The sequence below is a fragment of the Phycodurus eques genome, chromosome 10 (genome assembly GCF_024500275.1).
Source record: "Phycodurus eques isolate BA_2022a chromosome 10, UOR_Pequ_1.1, whole genome shotgun sequence".
Lineage (NCBI taxonomy): Eukaryota > Metazoa > Chordata > Actinopteri > Syngnathiformes > Syngnathidae > Phycodurus > Phycodurus eques.
Genome location: NC_084534.1, coordinates 12,095,783 through 12,121,230, shown reverse-complemented (window position 1 = coordinate 12,121,230; position 25,448 = coordinate 12,095,783). Strand labels below are relative to the sequence as shown.

The following is a 25,448-nucleotide window of genomic DNA, read 5'->3' as shown; positions in this document are numbered from 1 at the left end:
AGAAGGTGAGGAAACAAACTGACGCCAAGTTACACGCCTGGCACCACTCCTCGATCACAAAATATGGAGTGTTGCTGAAAATTACAATACATGTTTGTGGGTAAGGTATTTATGTCGACCTGGTATAAAACCCTTTATATCGCAGGAGCTGTAATTGTTTTGAGAGATAATGCCAATCTGGAGGCCAAACTCCAGACTGACTCGCTCAAAATCGTAGGCGGGTCTAACGCGTCCCTGGTTGTTGATTGGCTGCTAATGTCACGTGCATACATTGTACACCCGGAAGTGTCCAGGATGGTAGACTCTTTCGTCAACTGAACGTCGTCCCAAAAGGTGACTTTTCTTGTATTTTCTTCGTCTGTGTGAGACTATTTATCTGTATTTTCATTTTCGACATTTAAAAATGTTAAATATTCTTAAGAGTACGCTGATAATCGGAAATATTTAATGTTTGTTTAGTACTGTAACGTTTGTGGTTGCCCCTCACTTATTCCTTTCAAGATGTGCTAAGTGTGATTATGACTTAGCTCTGACAAAATACAATAACATGATTGGATTAGTATCATTTAATATCGTAGACCAGTTTGTTGAATAGTTTGAAAACGTCATCTTGGATGATAACATTGGTGGTGGGTAGTGTGTAGTACACTGGGAGTGGAACCCCAACCGCAATCAATATGAATGTAGCTTGTGTTGTGTTGTATTTAATTGAAACAAAATCAAGTTTGATTATGAGTTGTCATTAAGCTAGATAGCCCCGGAGGGGTAATCCTTTTCTTTATGTTCTTAATAAAGTAGCTCAGCGCAGTCCTATTGCCCTTTAAATAGGCAGTAAACAATTTTTGTCTGGTTGGTTGGTTAGTGTCTGCTTAGAGGTGACTGTAATTTGAAAAACACCAACACAAATGTGGCTTTTGTGTGAGAGACAAGTGAAGAAAGTAATGTGAACAAAATCTGCATTCCTCCTGTGTCCTCTAATTAAATCACTCAGTGGGGTTTGTTATTTTATTTAGAAGTACTGATTCTAATTGATAATTGTCATTAAAAGTTATGTTTCATAGGCTGTGGTCTCAATTTTAAAAACATTGTGCAGACACCTTTAGACATAACAGATGATGTTTTGTTGGTGACGCTTCAATAAACACGTTCAGTAGTATGGAAATGATGTTCAAACATTGCTACTCACTATTTCTACTGTATGTAGTAATCGTTGTTCATGCAGGTGGCTACATCACACTGGCAAGTGCGCAACAATGCAGACTGGGTGGCCAGGTTGCGCAAATGACCCCCAAAATGTTTATTTCTTTAAAAAATAAAACAAACTGTTAATTAAAGTGGAGATTTCCAACACTAAACAATATGACTTGTCAAGTCGTGTAGTTCAAGTCAAAGTCAAGTCAGGTCTCTTGGCTTCCAAGTCAAAGTCTTTCTGAAGTATTTGGCAAGCAAGTCATTAAAGCTGGCAACTCGAATCGACTCAAGTCCCCCCCATCTCTGCAGTATAGTATAGTCGCTGAAACGACTATACTATAAGCGTTCGGTGATCAGACCACACATACTGTTTTTTTTACATAACAATGGTCAAAATGTTTCTGTGACAATGTTTCAGTTTGACATCTATGTGGTTTGTCATTTGAATGCAAAAGCCTTTAAATACCAAAACTGCTTGCAAACAGTGTGATGTAGTTTTGGTAATTATATTCCTATATTATACCTGACCACTTCGTGGCTGTAACCCGCCCACTCAACTCAGAGAACGGCTACAAGGCTTTTCCGGATTTCAAGCGATGGAGTCTCAGCCACTACAGAGCCATAAAAGTACACTTTATGAAGTATCTGTATGTTTTTTTTTTTTTTACAACAATACTTATACAATACTATATTTGTAATTTTTCATGTAACTGTGGTGGAAGAAATAGCGATGGTCATCGCGGCCACTCAATTCACATGAATGGGAGTAAAAGACAAACAAAACGGAAAAAAAAAAATCCACTTCAACTGTAAGGGTGCCACTACGTCACTGCTTTGTAACCTGTAAAACACCCAGTTACTACTTTCCCTTATCTATTTTATAACTTTTTAAAATCAGAGATACATACAGTAGATACCGTCATTTTCTAAATGCATGTATTGCAAATGACTTAGTTCTGCATTTACTGTACATTATGTTGAGCAACTTGCCGTCTACCAGCTTTTAACTTCCACCACTGACAATAGCAATCCGGACATTTCTCTGCATCATCTTAAGAAGTTTCACACCCTGTGTTCACAAGGAGCCTTGCCTGCCCGTCGGACCTCTTCTGCACTCTTCCCTCATGGTTCTGTTTGCTGTCAAGCAAGCCAGCTTTTATCACCCTAGCTACTCTGCTGTTAATTAACAGGGTGCCTTCGAAGAAAAGGCTGTTTAGGCAGCATCTTTAGGTATAAAGAGCACAAAAAGAAAGCACAAAATTACGCGGCTAAGCGCAAATAGGTGCGTTTTAGTTTCATGTGTTAGGTTTCATAGAAAAAAAAAACTGGAATAGGCAGGTTCGCAAATAGGTGGTGGTTCACTGTACTGTATATTTTTTAGTGCTTTTTAGCTTTAGGATCAATTTGAGGTTTAAAAAAAACAACCATGCTTGAAATAGTGAAGATTGATTTGGTTTTATACATGAATTATAAGCACTAGTAGGATGATTATACTAAAATTTAAACCCTCCAATTGTCCCCATTATCATTCCTGCATCAGACTACTTCTGATCTCTTGTCACAACCATTGAACTAAGCAGACTATTGTTATCTTGGTCTCACAATACTGGCAGTTTCTGTAGAGCAGTGATTCCCAACCAGCGTGCCATGATCGCTCTTCAGGTGTGCCGTGGGAAATTATCAAATTTTACTTAATTGCTCAAAAAAATTATATTTACAATCAATTTATCTATTTATGCCAGTGAGGCATAGTGACAGACAGAACAAATGAATGGTCTTCTATTAGATGGCAGAAAGTACATACAAGAATTAATATATCCACTTTTTGTGACATTTTTGTTTGTTGCTGTGCCGTTAGATTTGTCAATTATAAAATATGTTCATTGGCTCCATAAAGATTGGAAATTGCTGCTGTAGAGCATCACTTTAAATAATAATCAGTCATTCAGTCAGTGACTACAATGGCTGTGCACGAATCGGTGGTGACTCGAATTGGGATTCGAGTGGGCGGCAAATCAGAATTTTCAGACTCGAATCTGAATGATTCTTAGAATTTTCAGACTTGAAGCTGAATGATTCTTAGAATATCATACTACTCACTTTATTCTAACAAGACCTGCAACTGCTGCCACACCGCATTTACTTTAAAAAAAAAAAAAAAAAAAAAAAAAAAAAAACTTTTCTTTTGATAAATCAGTTAAAAACATAATAATAATTTGGGGACGATTTCCATCCCTTTATTAAAAAACAGGACATTATTTCAAATTGACCGTGGAGAAAATGCGCAAACCAAAATTGATTATGATTTAGTTACTGGTTTGGTCTGTAAATAAGCAAAAATGTTTAATTGTTTTCAAAAGTAAAAGAGGTTTGCAAATATCTTATTTTGATGAAACACAATGCTAATCAGTCTGCTTTTTATCATCCATCCATCCATTTTCTGAGCCGCTTCTCCTCACAAGGGTCGCAGGACTGCTGGAGCCTATCCCAACTATCATCGGGCAGGAGGCGGGTACACCCTGAACTGGTCGCCAGCCAATCGCAGGGCACGTACTGTATAAACAAACAACCATTCGCACTCACATTCACACCTACGGGCAATTTCAAGTCGTCAATTAACCTACCACGCATGTTTTTGGGATGTGGGATGCAACCAGAGTATCCGGAGAAAACCCACAAAGGCACAGGGAGAAACTGTAAACTCCACACAAGAAGGCTGGGTTTGAACCCGGGACCTCAGAAGATTTTGACAATTTCATGTTATACAAGGTCTCTATAAATTATTATCAGAAATCATTATTGATTTGTTAATCCATTAGTTGTCGTTTAATCGTTGCACCTTTAAATTTGCTATTTCATTTGTTGGACTATGACGGCTTTTTTTTTTTGGAATAGTACAAGGAGTAACGATTCGATTCTGATCCGGAAGTCATTCGTTACTGTCAATACGAATAACAAATTGGGATTTAGGTGTGAATGTAAGTGCAAATGATTGTTTGTTTTATATGTGCCCTGGGATTGGCTGACGACCAGTTCAGGGTGTACCCCGCCTCTCGCCCAAAGATAGCTGGGATAGACTCCAGCACGCCTGCGACCATTATGAGGATAAGCGGTACAGAAAATGGATGATTGGATGGATGGATGGATTTTGAGGGTGAATCCGAGCCCTTGTGACCACAGACAACAGTGGCGCACTAGTGGATCACATGACCAACTAAGATCTTACATTGAATCAAATGACTAAATTACATATTGATCATCTTACTTCATGGATTGGTCTTTTCCCACAGGCAGCAGCGTCTATGTTATTTGTTATTCGCTTGACTTCTTCCCAAATGGACCTGGCTTTCCTACAAATTCCTCCGGCTGTATTGAGCCCTCAGTTCGCATGACCGGAGACCTGTAGTCAGGTCCAGAAACGGACTGACTGACTGATGAGTTGTATGTGCTGTGTTTCCATGCCAGTCTGGGTTGAATAGCCTGTCTAAGCCTCTCAGAAATTTCTGGTTTGGCTGTCATGTGCGGCATCAGTGAGGAAGTAGGAACTGGATAGTGGCTGTCTATGTGAGCTGTGTTAAATGGTGCACCACAGAGGAAGCGAGCGTGTTTGAATGTGCTAGGACTCTCTCATAGATGGGTGATTTTGCCCTAAACTCACAGCACAGTGTTACTCATGCGCTTGATCAACGATGTGACCGCAGACTATAAAATTGTCAGTGCAATTTGGCAAATTGGAGCTGAGTGAGTGGCATAAATATTTCGTAAGTCTTACTTTGGAATGATTGAAGAAAACCCAAATTTACCATTGAGAACTGATTAGTAATATGAACAGTATAGAGGAGCGTTACCTCTGCATCCAGGGCCTGGCGTGTAAATTAAAGGTGCGAGGCTTTAATGGTGGTGTGGAATGGCAGGGAAAAGGTTAAGGAGCCGCAGCCGGGTTGAGAAGGAACATCTGCATCCTTCACTGTGGGTAAGACCAAACCCTTTAAAACATATGACACGTGATGCTGCAGAGCAGATAATTTACTTAACCAGTGTAAAATCTTGGCCTGTTTAGTTGAATACAAAACTGCAGCAATAAAGGAAACACAGAAATCTTCAACAGCTCTGATTTATCTCTTGTTTAGTTTTATTATGGCAGTCAGGCTTTGTAAGCTATAATAAACTTAAAATAATTTTCATATCAATAGCAGTAAGTGAAATTGGATAATGTCCCACACACCTGATGACGGTGATGATTTTTGTTATAATTAAAAAAAAAATATATATATAAATATTTTAATGTTAAAGCTTATTGATATAAAATCTCTTTCAAAAGCAACCTGGCCAAGATGCAGCAGAAATGACAGTACATAACAACAAGAGTCATACAATAAATAAAAATAAAGAATAAAAAAAAACAGCGATATTAAAATGTGTGCCATCTGATTTAAAAACCATGACAAAAGTCCAATGATTTCGAGTTCCTTGATTTCTCACGACACACTAAGGTACTCTGGCACAGTGGTTGGAATGTATTGAGTTTCTGTGAATCCAAATATTCAACCTTCCTGTTAAATTTGAAGTTCAAAAATTGAGTCAGCAGCTAATGAATTACAATGGCAGAAAATGCTGATACCAGTCTAGCACAGCGGAAGCAAGTAATTTCCCTGTCAAAGCTGTGGAGTAGCTTGTTTAAGCCTGTTGTGGCTTGCTGAGAAGAATGTGGTCTATATTCTGAATCCTGAGCTAAACAAATGTGGGCTGGCACAATTTTTGTTTTGTTGGTGGTATTACTGTGTGGCTGCGTTAATACTGTCCTTCCCAACGAGAGCTGACCTTTAAATAGCTATTCATAATCAAGATGTGTTTAGAAGTGTAGTTGAACCGCCAATGTTGAACTGTGGCTGCTTGACTTCTGAGTTGTTTAAATTTAAAGTAAGTGAATTAGTCATTCCTGGCTCAAACTGACTGTTATTATCATAAATCCTTTAACTCCATCGGCAATGTTTTCAGCAACATTTTACTATTCTTGACTGTCATATAAATATAAAGAGAAGTGAACTTGCTAAGTATGTATTTTTCGTCGTACATATTGTACTGAACAACTGGACCTTTTCCTATGTTGCAGTAAGTTCTTCCGTTGCTGGTTTATGGTTATCATTCCACTTTTTGTCTTCTATGTTTGCATCACAAAGAAACACAAAAAAGCAAACCAAAAAGCAAATTCTGTGTCCCTTCTGTTCCTACTGTTTCCCCACTTTGTTTTTGGTGTCTAGTCCCAAACCATGAATATTGTGGGCCAGTTGGCAGAGACTGTGTATGTGACAGTCAAGGAGCTGTATTCTGGCCTTAACCCTGCCACTCTCACTGGTGGGATTGACGTCATCGTGGTGCGACAACCAGATGGGGCGTTCCAGTGTTCCCCCTTTCATGTCCGCTTTGGCAAAATGGGTGTGCTTCGCTCCAAGGAGAAAGTTGTAAGTTCAGCATATCTCCTTTTTTAACACTATTCTGTTATATTTTACAGTTTACGTTCAGTTTCAGTGATGTCTTTCACTGTTGTGTAGGTGGACATTGAAATAAATGGAGAATCAGTGGACCTGCACATGAAACTAGGGGACAACGGTGAAGCTTTTTTTGTTGAACAAAATGAAAACTTGGAGGTAAGATGAACAAACGCATAAGACTGGATTCACACCACATCGTTCAAGTGGCCAAACAGTTCTTAGGTTCTGGGTTCAGATCTTGCCTCTGGCCTTCCGTTGTAGTCTGTGATTTTAGTCTGTGTACTCACTCCTGCTTCCTCCATCTTATTCTCACATTCCAAAAACATACATTTTATCTTATTTTACGAGTCTAAATTGCACATAAGTGTGAATATAAGCTTTGCTGCGATTGACTGATGACCAGTATCTTGCCTTTTGCGTAAAGTCAGCTGGGATAGGCTCCAGCTCAGCCCCGGCCCTAATGAGGGCGAGGGGTATCGAAAATTCGGAACGTGTTGCAGCCATACAATTCTAAGTTAATGATTATTTGCTAAAAAAAATAAAGTTGATCAGTTTGAACATTAAATATATTGTCTTTGTAGTGTATTCAATTAAATATAGGTTGAACATGATTTGCAAATCATTGTATTCTGTTTTTATTTATGTTTAACACAAAATTCCAACTTCATTGGAATTGGGGTTGTATTTGTATTATTTGTTATTGTTTGTAGGCAATAAATTAGAATTGAGCACTTTAGTCTGCAGTGTAAATCCAGCCTTAGAGATTTTGACTGAATCAATCAGGGTATTATTAGATGCTCGTTTTTAATTAATGCATTAATTCCTTACAGGCCGAAGTTCCAGCCCATCTTTGCACTTCCCCAATTCCTCTTGATGCCCCAGAAGTCACAGAGGATACCACTGATGCATCCTCTCTTTCTGGTTCCGGCACCCGCAGGAAGAGGCGTCGTCGTAAACGCGTGCGCTCAGATAGTTACCAAAGAGAAGAGGGCAGCTCCTCTGCAGATGAGCAAGAAAAAGACAAGGAGTGGGAGAGAGATTATAGCGGACAAGAGAGTCTAGATAAAGATAAACATACCACACCGTTGCAAGTCAGGTCAGTGAACAAAATGGATTTCAGTTAATCCATGTGTTATTACTTAATAAGTGGAAAACAATATTATACTGAACAAAAGTATAAATGCAACACTTTTGTTTTTGTCCCAATTTTCCTGAGTTGGACTCAAAGATTGAACATTTTTTCTACATACACAAAAGACCATTCCCCTCAAATACTGTTCACAAATCTGTCTAAATCTGTGTTAGTGAGCATTTCTCCTTTGTCGATATAATCCATCCCGCCTCACAGGTGTGGCATATCAAGATGCTGATTAGACTGCATGATTATTGCACAGGTGTGCCTTAGGCTGACCACAATAAAAGGCCACTCTGAATTGTGCAGTTTTATCACACAGCACAATGCCACAGATGTCACAAAATCTGAGGGAGCGTGCAATTGGCATGCTGACTGCAGGAATGTCCACCAGAGCTGTTGCCCGTGAATTGAATGTTCATATCTCTACCATAAGCCATCTCCAAAGCCGTTTCAGACAATTTGGCAGTATATCCAACCGGCCTCACAACCGCAGACCACGTGTAACCACACCAGCCCTAGACCTCCACATCCAGCATGTTAACCTCCAAGATCGTCTTGAGACCAGCCACCCGGACAGCTGCTGCAACGATCTGTTTGCATAACCAAAGAATTTCTCAGGGAAGCTCACCTGCATGCTCGTCATCATCATCGGGGTCTCGACCTGACTGCAGTTCTTCGTCGTAACCGACTTGAGTGGGCGAATGCTCACATTCAATGGCGTCTGGCACGTTAGAGAGGTGTTCAATGGCGTCTGGCACGTTAGAGACGTGTTCTCTTCACGGATGAATCCCGGTTTTCACTGTTCAGGGCAGATGGAAGACAGCGTGTGTGGCGTCATGTGGGTGAGCGGTTTGCTGATGTTAACGTTGTGGATCGAGTGGCCCATGGTGGCGGTGGGGTTATGGTATGGGCAGGTGTATGTTATGGGCAACGAACACAGGTGCATTTTATTGTTGGCATTTCAAATGCATAGAGATACCGTGACGAGATCCTGAGGCCCATTGTTGTGCCACTCATCCGTGACCATCACCTCATGTGGCAGTATGATAACGCATGACCCCATGTTGCAAGGATCTGTACACAATTCCTGGAAGCTGAAAGCATCCCAGTTCTTGCATGGCGAGCATACTCCCCGGACATGTCACCCATTGAGCATGTTTAGGATGCTCTGGATCGGTGTATACGACAGCGTGTTCCAGTTCCTGCCAATATCCAGCAACTTCGCACAGCCGTTGAAGAGGACAATCAACATTCCACAGGCCACAATCAACAACCTGATCAACTCTATGCGAAGGGGATGTGTTGCACTGCGTGAGGCAAATGGTGGTTACACTAGATACTGACTCCTTTTCTGACCCCCACAATAAAGCAAAACTGCACATTTCAGAGTGGCCGTTTATTGTGGCCAGCCTAAGGCACACCTGTGCAACAATCATGCTGACTAATCAGCATCTTGATATTGCACACCTGTGATGTGGGATAGATTATCTCGACAATGGAGAAATGCTCACTAACACAGATTTATAAACAATATTTGCGGGAAATGCCCTTTTGTGTATATGTAGAAAACATTTTAGATCTTGGAGTCCAGTCCAGCTTACGAAAAATGGGAGCGAAAACAAAAGTCTTGCGTTTAATTTTTTGTTCAGTGTGTGTAATTTGTTTGTTTAACAGGATTAAGCAAAACCTATATTCATTAAACTTGGTTAAGAGGTGGCCCATGAGCCAAACAAATTTGGATAGAGAAAGTTATTTCTGTTTTTGTGGTTTGAGGCATGATAGAATCATTTCCCTGCCACAGAATGCAAATGGTTGGTCCTTGACTCCCATCTGGGTCACCTAACATTTTGATCATTTTCCATGAACCAGAAAGTGTCCTGCTACTCTAACAAATGGTCAGACAAACAAATATGGAGTGCAACAAGATTTATTTTTCTCTGTATGCCAATGGAATCTTCCCCCATCATCATCATCAGTGGTATGGGCTGGTTGTGTTGTTGAGTTAGACGTGAGGGATCTGTAATTGTTTTGTCAAAATGCGCTCCTAATTTTACCTAATGACCAAAAAGCATGTTTTTGCTTGGAAACATTACCAACTCCTCACCTCGCACAAACTCATTGTATGTTCCCCACTTGTCGCTTTTGACACATAATGTAGGTCTTAGCATTGAAATAACAAATCAACTGACATGGTGGACCCTTTGGAAAAATACTATGTCACTTTTCCTCCTTGTAGCGCTTGGTATACAAGATTAAAATGTTGGCTTTAACGTGGTGTACACAAACAAATGGCCGAGCAATCCCACTCCATAAATACTTAACCATTTTAGTGGCAGTAAATCGTATCACAAGAATAGAAATGGCAGAAAATTGTATGGACCAACCTGACATAGTGTTTGTTCTCACACTGGGGTCACTTTGCTTTGTTTGTGTGTTAAAGTAAGTCAGTTTACTACTCACTGTCTGAGGAGCCAACTGAGGAGGAGCTGGGGCTCAAAGATACTCACCGACACTCAGATGGAGACCAATCACCTGTAGAAAAGTGGGAGATTCATTTCTCTATGTATTTGAACCATACTGAAGGCAGTAACACTTATTCCTCCTTATCTCACCAGTGTGTTCGACAGCCGCCCATCCTCTCCAAAGAGTGACTCTGAGCTTGTGGTTAAAAACCATGAGTCCTCTGGGTTACTGATGCAGTGGAACTGGGGAGGCTTTCCCATGGTGCGGCAGGTCTCACACGTGTGTGCTTTGTAGAAGCCCCACTTTTGAGAGTACCAACGTCAAAAGTTCCTTTTGTCTGTTTTTCCCCTTTACAGCCACGTCAATCTGAAAGATCATCAGTGGCGTTCCAGCACTCTGAATCGTCTCATTTTCGCACCATTCAGAGGCAAGACTCCTTTGACATGGGGAATGAGTCTGTGAACAGCTGTAGCAGAGTGGGCCGGGTTACTGTGGTAAGACCACAACCCAGGTCTCAGTCTCTAGACTTCAGTAACTACGCCTTAGAAACGATGCCTCTGACCTTTGATAAACCCCTTACCTTTACCAGTTCAACCCTTAGTGACCTGTCAAAGTCGTTAACAGAGAGGGATGAGACTGAAGCCCTTTCGTTAACAGAGAGGGATGAGACTGAAGCCCTTGCCCATGAAGATGGTACAGTCAGTATTGCCCATGTTGGTGGCATTAATGATGCAGCTGATAGCCAAGCTAATAATAACAGTCAGCCAATTAAAGAAAGCCAAGACGCTTTGATCGAGACAAACGTTGCAAACAATGGAAGCATCGTTTGGGCAGAATCCTCAAATACGCAGCAGAGTGAGCACAGGCCACAAGGCTGCACTGGTGGCGACTCTGTCAGTGAGAGTGACAGAAGGATAGATCCCTGTGCCGAGAGACGGGAGGAGGATGAAGTGGCGGACTTTGCTTCTCCAAAAGCTGACGCTAAAGAGAATCGGGTCAGCTGGATTGCTGCTGAGGAGTTGATAAACTGCTCTGAGATAGCAACCAAACAGGAGCAACAAGGCAAAAAGAAGGGTGAGCATCAAACTATCGTGTGTTTGTACTCATTTTGAATTTGGTCTTACAGTCAGTATGCTCTCATTAGCATGTCACATGTTTACAAGTTCACACATTCACTTTCAAAGGCAGACGTAATCATCATCTTGGACCAACAGGCATTTATCTGGATGATCTGACTTCACTCGATCCTGAGGTTGCAGCGCTCTACTTCCCGAAGAGGTAAAAAGACTAAAGCTGGATGTAAGTACAATGTTGTGAAAAAGTATTTTCCCCTTCCTAATTTTTTTGCACATATATCACACTTGAAAGTTTCAGATAGTCAAACCCATTTTGATATATCACAAAGACAACCCAAGTACAAATGTAGTTTCCAAATAGTAATTTGATTTATTAGGGGAAACCAAATCAGGAAATACTTTTTCACGACACTGTAGATACCTATGACAGTGGATTACATCATAAATCGGCACCAAGGATGTCCCTTGTCAATTTAGTTTTCTTTTCCAGTTTGGGATATTTGCTTTTATCCTTCACGGCCCCCTCATATCCCAATATTTTTAGCACACTGCTCTGTTATAATACTATCTCAATATGGAATCACAAAGAGTAGGAAAAGAGCAGACTTTTAAATTTTCTGAAAACTTTTGTTAAACTACGTGATCTAACGAGGAAATCTTCCAAAAGCTTTTCCGTCTCTTTAAACAAAGGCTTGTGCCTCTGAAGGAATTGCATCCATTGGCTACATATGGGACAAGTATAAGTACAGATATTCTGCTGAAAAAAAGTACAAAAACATTTTTTTTGGAAAACCGGAGCTGTGGCCGTAAGGTGATCGGTGCCCAACGTGGCCGTTGGTGGACACCAATGGTGAGGGATGCCATCAAGCTGAAGAAGGAGTCCTATCTGGCCTTTTTGGCCTGTGGGACTCCTGAGGCAGCTGATGGGTACCGGCTGGCCAAGCGGAATGCAGCTTTGGCGGTCGCTGAAGCAAAAACCCGGCTATGGGAGGAGTTCGTTGAGGTCTTGGAGAAAGACTTCCGGACGGCTTCGAGGAAGTTCCGGGTCCACCATCCGGCGTCTCAGGAGGGGGAAGCAGTGCACCACCAACACTGTGTATAGTGGGGATGGGACGCTGTTGACCTCGACTCGGGACGTTATGAGTCGGTGGAGAGAATACTTCAAAGACCTCCTCAATTCCACCGACATGCATTCCCATGAGGAAGCAGAGTCTGGGTTCGCTGAGGCGGGTTCTCCTATCTCTGGGGTTGAGGTCACCGAAGTGGTTAAAAAGCTCCTGGGTGGCAGGGCCCCGGGGGTGGATGAGATTTGCCCGGAGTTCCTAAAGGCTCAGAATGTTGTGTGGGTGTCCTGGTTGACACACCTCTGCAACATCGCCTGGATATTGGGGACAGTGCCTATGGATTGGCAGACTGGGGTGGTGGTCACCCTTTTTAAGAAGGGGGACCGGAGTCCTGTGGGGGGGTGCTTCAGGAGCATGGGGTACCGAACCCCCTGATATGGGCTATATGGTCACTGTCCGACCGGAGTCAGAGTTTGGTCCGCATATCCGGCAGTAAGTCGGACTCGTTTCCGGTGAGGGTTGGACTACACCAAGGCTGCCCTTTGTCACCGAGTCTGTTCATAACTTTTATGGACAGAATTTCTAGGCGCAGCCGAGGCATAGAGGGGGTCTGGTTTGGTGGCCTCAGTATTGCATCTCTGCTTTTTGCAGATGATGTGGTTCTGTTGGCTTCATCAAGCCGTGATCTCACATTCTCACTGGAGCGGTTCGCAGCAGAGTGTGAAGCGGCTGGGATGAGAATCAGCACCTCCAAATCTGAGACCATGGTCCTCAGTCGGAAAAGGGTGGCGTGCCCTCTCCAGGTCGGGGATGAGTTCCTGCCCCAGGTGGAGGAGTTCGAGTATCTTAGGGTCTTGTTCACGAGTGAGGGAAGAATGGAACGGGACATCGACAGGCGGATCGGTGCAGCGTCTGCAGTTATGCGGACTTTTTATTGGTCCGTTGTGGTAAAGACCGAGCTAAGTCGAAAGGCAAAGCTCTCTCTTTACCGGTTGATCTACGTTCCTACCCTCACCTATGGTCACAAGCGGCCAAAATGAGTTTCCTCCGCAGGGTGTCCGGGCTCTCCCTTAGAGATAGGGTGAGTAGCTTGGCCAACTGGGAGGAGCTCAGATTAGAGCCGCTGCTCCTCCACATCGAGCAGAGCCAGATGAGGTGGCTGGGGTATCTGATTCGGATGCCTCCCGGACGCCTCCCTGGTGAGGTGTTCCGGGCACGTCCCACCGGGAGGAGACCCCGGGGACGACCGAGGACACGCTGGAGAGACTAAGTCTTTTTCGGCTGGCCTGGGAACGCCTCGGGATCCCCCCGGAAGAGCTGGATGAAGTGGCTGTGGAGAGGGAAGTCTGGGCGTCCCTGTTAAAGCTACCGCGCCCGCGACCCGACCTGGGATAAGCGGTAGAAAATGGATGGATGGATGGAATATTAATATTATTATGGCCTCGCAGTTCTGAGGTTCTCTGTTCGAATCTCGGCTCTGACCCTTCTGTGTGGAGTTTGCATGTTGCAACTGGATCATCTCATTGGCCGAGGTAATAATACACAGTTATGGTTGACATGTTCAGGGAGACTTTGACAATACAGGTATGTTTATTTTTGCAGATGCACTGCATTATACTGAGACCCGTTTGTTATTTAGGTCTATGTAAATTATGAGCATTAACAATTTCTTTGTATTATTACTATTAGTGTTACTGTATTAGTGTCATGAATGAGCATTATCCATCTATCCATTCACAATAGCGCTTATCTTGTTCAGGGCCGTGGGGTACTGGATCCTATGTCAGCTGATCTAAATATGAGCTATGGCCTTCTTGTGTGGAGTTTGCATGTTCTCCCCATACTTGCGTAATTTTTCTCCAGCTTCCTACCTCATTCCAAAAGCATGTTGGGTTAAATGAAGACTTTAAATTGTCCATAGGTGTAAATGTGAGTATGAATGGTAGTCTGACTATATGTGCCCTGTAATTGACTGGCGACACCAGTCCAGGGTGTACCCCACCTCTAGCCCAAAGGCAGCTCGGATAGGCCCTAGGTCACACGTGACCCTAGTGAGCACAAGCGCTAGCAAATGGAAGGATGGATTGCTTGGATGCACAAACAAAAGCCTCACCTCAATAGGCGCCTTCCCAAATCTGCGGTTGAGTAATATAAAATGGAACTCGCCATTATATGAAATATGAAATACATCATTATCATATCTCACTCTTTTCACTTTTTGAAACTGTTGAATAAATAAGTATTTTTACTGTACCTCCACAATTGTGAGTTAACGTAATATTTAATTTCCAATAGCTGTGTCAGTTTTCTAGGTTTTCCCTAAATGAATGTGGTTCCATGACAGTGCGTGATCTCCGCAGTGAAACAGAGAGTTGCCCCCCACCTGTCATAGAGCAAGGCTCTGGCTCAGCAAGTCAGTCACCGCAATCTGTGGGCGCGCTGGACAGCGGTACTGAATACCTGTCAGATTCTGCCTCCTCCGCCACAGAGGTTCGCATGTCCCTCTGTGGACAAGTGGGTGACACCAGCCAAATCACTAAAGGTAAGCGTGATTTAGTGTGATCTGATCATCACTCTTCAGGCAGAGTATGAAGGAAAGTGTCAAATTTGTGTTTTGCCGTTTGTCCAGAGAAGTTTTTAGAGCACTCCGTGTCATACCAAGACTTTGTCACCAATCCAGGAATCATTGATGACCCTAACCTAGTGATATATATCAACTCCAAGTAAAATTTCAAGCCTTTTTATCATGAATGGTTTTTAGTTTCTGCTGTGTATTGAAGTTCTTGCTCATGTTTATCAGCTATTATAACTGGGCAGTGGCTGCTCCAATGGTCTTGTCGATGACGGCTTTCCAGAGGAATTTACCCAAGGTTGGTTTTCTTGTTTGGAATAGTTCTCACTTGGCCTGTTTTACACTGAGGTTTCACAATGGCCGTAGCTAAAACATCACATTTATCCGTGTCTTATACCACAGCAAATATAGATATTGACGAAACAGTGTGATCTTTCAGTTGATTTTAATGCAACAGAGCGAGAGAAGTGAGGGTTAGAAACCGCTGTCCTGGCATTGCAGCATTCCCCTTTACACATAAGCTGTCCCAACAGAACAGAAGGCAGTGTGTGGGCTTTAGTTACTCAAGCTAATGACTGAGCTCTTTTCCAATGTCTCTTTTGTTCTTTATCCTTAAGAGTACAATTGAGAGCCTAGTGAAGGACAAAATGCCCAAAAAGTCTGGACGCTGGTGGTTCTCCTGGAGGAGACGAGACTTGGACAACAACCAGGTTGCTATTTTTGTGTTGAAAACTTTATTGATCCAGTTGGAAGCCTCTGCCAATGGAACATTTACTGTCTCTTGGTGTTTCAGCAAGACCCTTCAAAGAAGGACGAGGAGGAGATATTGCATGGGGATCCAAGCACAGTCACGTATGTTTATTAACAAAGAAGCCCCCTTAGCATATTAATAATTCCAAATCTGTATCATATTTTTAATACAGCTAAGCCTACATGATAACATCAGTGGACATATTAGGTACTACAATAACATTTAATGCAAGAGCTGCTCCATTAATGCCCAGTACTCAGAGAGGTATCAGTCAAACTCTGTGAATAATTGACGTTATAGTTTGCAGTGCTGTAGAGCTTACACACTCGGATTTCAAATATTTTTGGCGACCATATTGAAGGACAGGAGAAATATATTTGGAACATCTCAATATGATGCAGTGCAGTTCCACTACGCATCCAACGATATTTGATACACGTGTGTTTTGTTCTCAGAGCCACACTTGAGGATGCGGGCAGTGATGTGGTGGCAGGAGTTGCTCAAAAAGCTGTCATTACTTCAAGCTTGTCGACAGACACACTACGTACTACTCAGTGTCTCTCTCAGATGTACTGCAAATCACTTCGTCTGACATCTGAAAAGATAGTGAGTAGAAACACATGGTAAAGGAGACATGCATTTTTTTCACAATTTTAAAACAGTTCCTATGTGTCTTCATAACATTATCTGTCACCAGTGATGCGTGTAACACATTACTCCGCCATTTTGAGTAACGAGCAAAGTAACGCGTTACTTTTCACGGGAAAGTGATTAGACTACAGTTACTTTTGAGTCATCAACGTCTCTCATCAAGTACTAATTTGTGGCTGCTGATTCGGGCAAAAAGCAGTCCAGCTATTCAATAGCATGTAACCATTCATGGAGTACCACTCTTTTCTCATCAAAGAGAAGAAAGCGATTGGGAAGATGTTTGTTTATTATACAATGCACATTGAAAGCTTTTTTTTTTTTTTTTTTTTTATATAACTGTGGATAAGTGATATTCCCACAACTGTTGAAAGTAGCTAAAAAGTTACTTTTTTCTAACTTAGTTACTTTTGAAATCAAGTAATCAGTAAAGTAAGCAAGTTACTTTTAAGATCAAGTAATCAGTAATGTAACTAAGTTACTTTTTCAAGGTAACTGTGGCAACACTGTCTGTGACAAGCTTTCTTAAAAATAGTGCCACCGACTGTTTTCTTCTGCTTGCGGAAGCAGAGGCCAGAGTGTGCAAAAAAAAGTGCACCCGTTGAGTTTTGATAGCATTATCACTCGTGGAGGCAGTATTTAATCGCCAAGCTGCCAAATTACACAAGTCAATTAATGTAGTGATGTGATGATCCTGAACACAAATCCTCTCTACCCCGATGTCAACACCTTAGCCGCACATTCGAATATGAAGTGGTTATCAGAGGTAACGCTGGTAACACTGTTACCTAATGCTAATTTATGCTAACACCGCAGCTCTGCTGACCTTTTGGTTTGAACATGATTGCACTTCAACCGCGACTTCAAAGTGGGTCTTTCGCTTAGGAACCTTTGCCAGCCTAGCTGCGAAGTCATTGTCGTACAAACTCAGTGTGGGAGTGGTTATTATGTAAGTTCGCCTCACTGTTGTGTTATAGTGCAGCCGAAGTGGAAAACGGCTTGCTCACAGACACTTTTTAGAAATAGGCCGATAACAAAGGATTGTTTGAATTCACACTTGATGGGTGGGCAGGTACTCCAGAGACCCAATTATTTGTATCCAAAATACAGGGTGCCCCATAAGATTCCATATATAGCAAAAATAAACACTTTTAAAAATATATTTATCTACAGTATACAATATATATCATGCTCTACATGACTACCATTATTTTGAAAACGCATTTCAATGTGGTTGTTTGCAGAAAGAAGACTTTCAAAATAAGAGACAAAATGTATAAATGAACTAAAACTACCCTGACGGGCAGAACTATGCCCACGGACTGGATTGGACTGCCTGATGTGGCCTGCGGGCCGTACGTTTGACACCCGTGATGTAGAGCATCTTATATAAATAATAATCCATCCATTTTCTGTACTGCTTTATCCTCACAAGGGTCACGGGAGTGCTGGAGCCTATCCCAGCTATCATCGGGCAGGAGGCAGGGTACACCCTGAACTGGTTGCCAGCCAATCGCAGGGCATATATAAACAAACAACCATTCGCACTCACATTCACACCTAAGGGCAATTAAGAGTCCTCAATCAACCTACCATGCCTGTTTTTGAGATGAGGGAGGAAACCAGAGTGCCCGGAGAAAACAGGCAGGCACGGGAGAACATGCAAACTCCACACAGGCGGGGCCGGGATTTGAACCCCGGTCCTCAGAACTGTGAGTCAGATGTGCTAACCAGTCCTTCACCGGTGCGCCTTAAATAATAATGATTTTTGTATTTTTTTCCCCCCCATGTATCAAAAATTATGAGACACGTTGCCCCCTTTAAGTAGTGTATGTGTGACTCCCCCCTTTTTAGAGGGTGAACAACTTTTGTCACTCTACTTTATAACCAGGAGAACCTGAATCTGCGCGAAGGAGCTAACAAGGTGATATTCAGTGTGACCACCCAGTACCAGGGCACCTGTCGCTGTGAGGCTGCCATCTATTTGTGGAACTGGGACGATCGCATCATTATATCAGATATAGACGGCACCATCACAAAGTAAATACAGCTGTCTCTACTTGTGTTATACTGCATTTCAAATTGACCTCAACAACTTCAAACATAACAATGCTGAAAGAAATTGTATTTTTCCAACAGGTCTGATGCTCTGGGACACATCCTGCCTCAGTTTGGCAAAGACTGGACACACAAAGACATTGCTAAACTTTACCACAAAATTCACCAGTAGGTGAACTGTATTTGAAGTATTGTTGTTAATAACACACAATACATGTTCTTGACATGTTTCTGTTCAGTGGTCATACATTTGCATACCTGTTTGAATGACTGTTTCTGTCGTTGCAGAAATGGCTATAAGTTCCTGTATTGTTCTGCGCGGGCTATAGGCATGTCTGCCATCACTAAGAACTACCTGCAGTGGGTCAACGACAAAGGCACTGTTCTTCCAAAAGGCCCGGTACTGCTGGCCCCAAGCAGCCTCTTTTCTGCACTGCACAGGTACAAAGATTCACTTTCAGTACAATTTTGGGTACCTAAGTACTAGTCCACTCACTTACGATTGTTTTGGGAATTTCCAGACCTGCACGGTGGAGCATTTGGTTAATTTAGCTGCCTCACAGTCGGAGGTTCAGGGTTCATCTTGGCTAGGGCCTTTCTGTATCTTTTGTATGTTTTCACATTCAAAAACATTGCTGGTAGGTTAATTGAAGAATCAAAATTGCCCATAGGTGTTAATGTGTGTGTGAATGGTTTGTATGTGCCCTGCGATTGGTTGGCGAACAGTCCGTGTACAATAGTGTACCCTCCCTCTCGCTCCCCTGAACAGGATAAGCGGTATAGAAAAAGGATGTATTTGTTCAGAATATCTCATTCTGATGTGGGCAGCATGGTGATGAGTGGTTAACACATCTGCCTCACAGTTCTGAGGTTAAGGGTTTGAGTCCAGTAGAGAGTCTGTATTTTCTGTCCGTGCTTGAATGGGCTTCTTCCCACATTCAAAAAATGTGGATGTTAGGTTAATTCAGTGCTTCTCAATTGTTTTCTGTTACGACCCCCCCCAGGAAGAAGAAAAAAAATTGCGACCCCCCACGAGTACACATCTATATGACATTGTATATAAAGGATAATCTAATCTAATCATTATAAACATTGAAGAAAGTACAAAAGAAAGAGATATAGACTGCCATCTACTGCAGTGGATTTGCAAATACACTTTATCCTAGTACGGCAAATCATTTTCCTCAGGGTGTCACACGTCCGTCCGTTCGTGTGTGTCCCCCCCCCCCCCCCGGCATCGCAACGCGACCCCCCACTATTTCAGAAGCACTGGGTTAATTGAAGACTAAATTATCCATTAGAGTGAGTTTGAGCCCATGTGTTTGTTTTTCTTTTGTTGTCATTGCAAATACAGCCTTTTCGCCCGTCACCTGGGTTGGGCTCCAGTTCTCCCGCGACCCAAATGAGGACAAGCACCATAAGAAAGGATGACACTATAGATACAAATTTTCAGAATGTATAATTCTGAAGTGTTTTGGTCTAGCTTGCAAAATTTCTTGTTCCATTCAAAGTTAATCACTCCTCAAAACTGTTCATTAACTGTCTGTTGTCCATTATGCAGGGAGGTGATTGAGAAGAAGCCAGAGGTGTTTAAAATCGCCTGTCTCAGTGACATCAGAGACCTCTTCAACCCCAAGAGACAGCCTTTCTACGCCGCCTTTGGCAACAGGACCAATGTATGCGCCCCTGCATGTTCTCTGTTATTCATCAGAATCATGACTATTTTGAATTGAGCTCCACCAGTGTCACAATTTCTGCTGTTCATTCATCTAGAAAAGATGTGAGGAAAATCTAGAAGGTAGTGGCGAATAGGGGTGTATCAATTTGTTTTAACAATGATTCGATTCGTATCACGGTTCGTTGTTGCCGATTCATTTCAGGAACGATATTGGTTCATCTAGCACGATTCGATCCGAAAGATTCAGTGGCTTGAAATAGATTCAGTAACTTTTTAACCAAAAAATTAACCAGTGTGATACTGGATAGTGCAGGTGAAATTTCCTGAATTCCTTTTGTTTCTTGTAATAGGTATCAGGTTAAATTAATTATGGATATAATAAATAAACAATAAGCAAGCATTATTGGCAAATGCATTTACACTTTATTTAAATAAAGTGTAAGTAACATCTCAGGTTTTTCAGCATACAAGTAGGGTTTGGCAGTAGGTTGCTTGCACTTAAGGCCGGAAAAGCTTGTGGTCTGGATGAAATTTCTGTTGAAATGCTTAAATCAGGAGGGGACGAACTTAATAAGATCCTTGTAAAACTATTTCAACGCTGATTGGACTTGCAAGAAGTACTGGTAACGTGGAAAGACGCAAAAATAATTTTGCTACATAAATCTGGCGATAAAATGGACCGAAGAAATTATCGCCCAATAAGCCTGCTCTCAACGATTTATGAAGTCTTTGTAAAGATATTGGACAAACAAATTGGAATCAAATTCAGTGAAGCACAGCCGATAGAACAAGCGGGTTTTCATCGCGGTTTTAATACAATGGACCGTATACAGACAGTTAAACAAATGATCGAACGACACGAGTGCGAAATGCCTCTGTGTGTAGCCTCCATCGACTATTAAAAAGCGTTTGACTCAGTCATCACCACTTCGATACGGCAGGCGCTAGTAAATCAAGGGATAGAGCCGACCTATATCGACATTCTACAATCAATATACAACGATTCCTCAGGTTCAATACGAATTGATGATGAAAGAGTGCGAATAAGTCTAGGAAAAGGGGTCAGGCAAGGCGACACACTGTCTCCGAAGCTATTTACAGCTTGCCTTGAAGAAATATTTAAAAAGCTCAATTGGGAAAAAGGACTAAAAATTAACGGTGCTTATTTGAGCCATCTTCGTTTTGCAGTCGACATAATTTTATTCTCCTACGATGCTGAACAACCACAGCATCGTATTCTGGAATTAGAGAAAGCTGAAAATGAACAAAAGCAAAATGAAGGTCATGTTCAATCGTTACTGCCCACAAAAATATATCAAAATGGAGGACTCTGTCCTAGACGCCGTCGACAACTACATCTATTTAGGCCACCTTGTAACAATGGATGGAAATACAAGCACTGAAGTTGAACGCCACATAAAGCTTGCCTGGCAGGCTTATGGAAGGCTTAGTGTTATGTTAAGAACAATCTTCCCACTTGCTTGAAAAGAGAGGTTTTCTATCAATGTATTTTACCAGTCCTCAATTACGGAAGTGAAACTTGGACTACGAATGCCAAAGTTATACAAAGACTATATGTAACCCAAAGCAACATGGAACACCAAATGTTGAAAATAAGCATTCGCGACAAGAAAAGAGGCAGTTGGATAAGACAGCAGACGTGAATTACCGACGTCATTCAAAAAATAAAAAGCCTTAAATGGAAATGGGCTGGCCACGTTGCTCGAAGAGCTGACAAAAGGTGGACCACAGAAACTATCAATTGGATACCACTGGACACAAAGCGACCACGGCGAAGACCTAAAAGTAGATCGAAATCATGAAACATACCGGAATACACTGGCAACAAATTGCAAAATGTCGTAGTAGTTGGAAACGTGAAGAAGAGGCCTTCATCATGCAGTGGATAGATAATGGCTGATGATGATGATGACATAACACAGGAATAACTGTCCCATGGTAATGTTCTTGAAATAATTTTTAAAATATGGAAGTTCAGACAAATTGCTCTGGAAATAAATTTCTCTAGCCATAAATGCAATTTTACTAATGATTGGCATAGTTTTATAATTAATAGTTGGTGGGTTTGATTTATTTAAATTATGTAAAGCGCTTTGTGGTACATTTTGGCAAATTCAGTTTGATAATCCCTTTTCGGCTTTCTGCCCTGGGCGCCCCAGTTTGTTTTCGATTTCGGTCAAGAATTTTACTTACGGTACATTATCCATCCATCCATTTTCTGAACCGCTTCTCCTCACTAGGGTCGCGGGCGTGCTGGAGCCTATCCCAGCTATCATCGGGCAGGAGGCGGGGTACACCCTGAACTGGTTGCCGGCCAATCGCAGGGCACATACAAACAAACATCCATTCCTACTCACAGTCACACCTATGGGCAATTTAGAGTCTCCAATTAATGCATGTTTTTGGGATGTGGGAGGAAACCGGAGTGCCCGGAGAAAACCGACGCAGGCACGGGGAGAACATGCAAACTCCACACAGGCGGGGCCGGGGATTGAACCCCGGTCCTCAGAACTGTGAGGGTGACGCGCTAACCAGTCGGCCACCGTGCCGCCACGGTACATCACTAGATAGAATTGTATACCAATTGGCTCAAACGTGTTCACCAACCTTTTGGCTCTTGTGCTGATATGAGGAAAACCTGCTTGAAATGTCTCACGAATGGATGTTTGCCTCGCTTGCTTCTTGGTTTAAGGTGATTGTACATCATCTTAGTGGCTTCAAGTCCTCATATTACTTGTATTGCCCAATTTGTAGACAACCGAGGTCAGCAAAATGTTTTTAGCATGTCCATCACGTTTCTTCCTCGATCGTTGTTGATTACTGCATAACCAAAATGTGTTTATACTTCTATTTAAGTTTTGGGGCATATTGGCATTTGTTTTGTGCTGTGCTCCTTTCATGCACTGTGCATCAGTACGCAGGGGCTCATGGTGGATGTGTTTTGCTAGTCAGACCGGCCAACTCAATAGTGCCAGAAAAAAACTACACACTGTTTAATACTCCCATGATCCCCTGCGACGTCACAGACAGGAAAACTTAATCGATTCTTTATGATTAAAAGTGCAAAAGAACATGCATCCATATAAAGTCTGCCATGCGTAAACCCAATACATGATTTTTTAGTAGCAATACAATTGATAGATTACATTTTAAAAGGATTTAAATCGATATATAGTGTTTTTTTTCCGGAAGGCAATCTTGCCAAGCAGAGATCGATCCAGTTGGATCTTAGGAATATAAATCGATACATTAATTTAATAAATGAATCGTTGCACCACATGTGGCAACAAAGTGCACACTGAGGAATGATTTACAGGTTATTGGGCAGGTCTTTGTTTATAAATTGAAATTGCCTTTTTATGCCAATGTTATATATATTTTCCCATAATTCCCACAATTGCAGGGCATATATAAACAAACAACCATTCACACTCAAATTTACACCGCAGATGTGCTAACCACTCGTCCACCATGCTGCCAAAAAGGAAAACAATTTTGCTGTACTGTCACTCGTTTTAATCGAATTAATAATTGAAGTATTGAGCAGATTTTATTTCAGAGTCTACTCACTAATCTATTTAAACCGTACTCTAACATCAGCTTTACAGATGCCTTGTCTGCTCCTCTGGCATTGTGTGACGCAATAATTACCTCAAATGTGGCACTCTTATTATTTCCCTAGGGGAACAAAGATAGTGTCTATATTGGGTTGTGAAGTTATTTATTTATTCAAGTGGGCGATTGGTGAATATTTTGTGCACTTGGTGTATTTGACAGGAGGCCATTATTAAGTAAATATGGTATAATATTTCAAAGTGATACTGAATACTTGTTGGAGAGGCTTCATATTGCCCATTGTTTTGCAGGATGCTTACGCTTACACGCAGGTGGGGGTGCTCAACACCAGGATATTTACCGTCAATCCGAAAGGAGAGCTTATCCAAGAGTTGACCAAAGGAAACAAGTCCTCGTAGGTTTTCTCTGTTTTCGACAGCATTTGTAGGAAACACCAGGAAGCATCCCATCCCTGATCACTGCTATTGTCTGTGGTGCAGGTACACCCACCTCGGTGAGTTGGTAGAGCATTTCTTCCCTGAGGTTGGCGGGAGCAGCTCTTCTGCCTTTTTGTGTCCTGAGTTCAGCAGCGTCACCTATTGGAAGGAGCCACTGCCAGAACTGGACCTTTACACACTACTGTAGACACACCATCCTTATGCTCTGCATACATAACCATTATCTGCCTTAATATTTACAGCTATGTGTTGCAACACATTTTCTGCAGCATGCCAAATAACTGCCTTTGATGGAATTCACTGTGGTGTTACTGAGATGCTTTATGGCAACATTCTCCATTAAGTGATAGCTGAATTAAGAGAGCTGAACCACGTCTGCATAAAGCATTAATTACACTGCTCAGGCTGACTCATGTTCAAATACAATGTTGCCGACAATCCATTGTTAATCGTAAATATGCAAATTTTCATGAAATATATAATATAATAATATATATTATATATTATGTTATTCGTTGTGCTGACATTCATTCCAATTATTTGTGCCTGGCACTTGTCACATTGTCACACATATTTGCTCAAAAGGATGGGACGAAAATAGTGCTAATGCCAAATTTGTAGCTACTATTGCTTATTTTTTTCTTTTTTCTTTCGTGATGGGACCATCTGAAGCCCAGAGCTGTGATGTGAGCTTCCTGTTATGTCGACATGAAAGTGATATTGAATATTAATAAGATCCTTATCCTTATTGATATTCTGTGTGGTTGGGAGGATTTTATAGATGCATGCATGGGTGTGGAGTTGTATACCATAAGTGTTTTGGCATCTACTATTCTACTTTATATTTTTATGAGCGTTTCCGTCTTCTGATTTAATTGTTCTAGTATAGCCAAGGTACTAAAGAATTTAGGAATGACAATTCCTCATTAAGCCTGCACATACTGTCAGGATTGTAAAGATTTGCTGGAAATGATTGATTTAAAATGATTTAATACAGAATGATTGTGATAGCAAGTTAACAAATGGTACATTTCATATATATATATGTATAATATATATATATATATATATGTACATGTGTGTATATATATATATATATATATATATATATATATATATATATATATATATACATATACACACACACACACACACACACACACACACACACACGTGTGTGTGAGTGAGTGAGTGAGTGAGAGTGAGAGAGCGTGAGACTGATGCTTTTTAGCCTCTGACCCAAGAAGCCATTTAAACTGCAATGGTTTCTAAGATTGGTTTTATGA

The 25,448-nt window shown here is 41.7% G+C and overlaps 1 protein-coding gene across 2 annotated transcripts; it reads left to right on the top strand.

Moving 5' to 3' along the window:
- Window positions 1-61: 61 nt before the first annotated feature.
- Window positions 62-25,081, top strand: LOC133408914 (phosphatidate phosphatase LPIN2-like). 2 transcript variants are annotated; one of them, XM_061688298.1, is made up of 20 exons: window positions 62-333; window positions 6,453-6,653; window positions 6,744-6,839; window positions 7,514-7,779; window positions 10,259-10,360; window positions 10,434-10,542; window positions 10,638-11,355; window positions 11,466-11,559; window positions 14,782-14,963; window positions 15,051-15,144; window positions 15,222-15,291; window positions 15,611-15,703; window positions 15,787-15,845; window positions 16,200-16,350; window positions 18,284-18,432; window positions 18,532-18,618; window positions 18,739-18,891; window positions 20,012-20,126; window positions 24,016-24,119; window positions 24,205-25,081. In XM_061688298.1, the coding sequence occupies exons 2-20, from the start codon at window positions 6,462-6,464 to the stop codon at window positions 24,347-24,349; spliced, it is 2,979 nt and encodes a 992-aa protein (XP_061544282.1). In that variant the 5' UTR covers window positions 62-333; window positions 6,453-6,461; the 3' UTR covers window positions 24,350-25,081. The 2 variants fall into 2 exon arrangements, with proteins under 2 accessions (XP_061544282.1, XP_061544283.1); XM_061688299.1 differs by lacking the exons at window positions 62-333; window positions 6,453-6,653 and having other exon boundaries at window positions 6,750-6,839; window positions 7,621-7,779.
- The last annotated feature ends 367 nt before the right edge of the window (window positions 25,082-25,448 follow it).

Coding starts and splice junctions, on each gene's coding strand:
- LOC133408914 (XM_061688298.1), top strand. CDS start 6,462: ATGAATATTGTGGGCCAGTTGGCAGAGACTGTGTATGTGACAGTCAAG. Junction 14,964..15,050: donor CACCAGCCAAATCACTAAAG/GTAAGCGTGATT, acceptor CCGTTTGTCCAG/AGAAGTTTTTAGAGCACTCC. Junction 15,292..15,610: donor TCCAGAGGAATTTACCCAAG/GTTGGTTTTCTT, acceptor TTTATCCTTAAG/AGTACAATTGAGAGCCTAGT.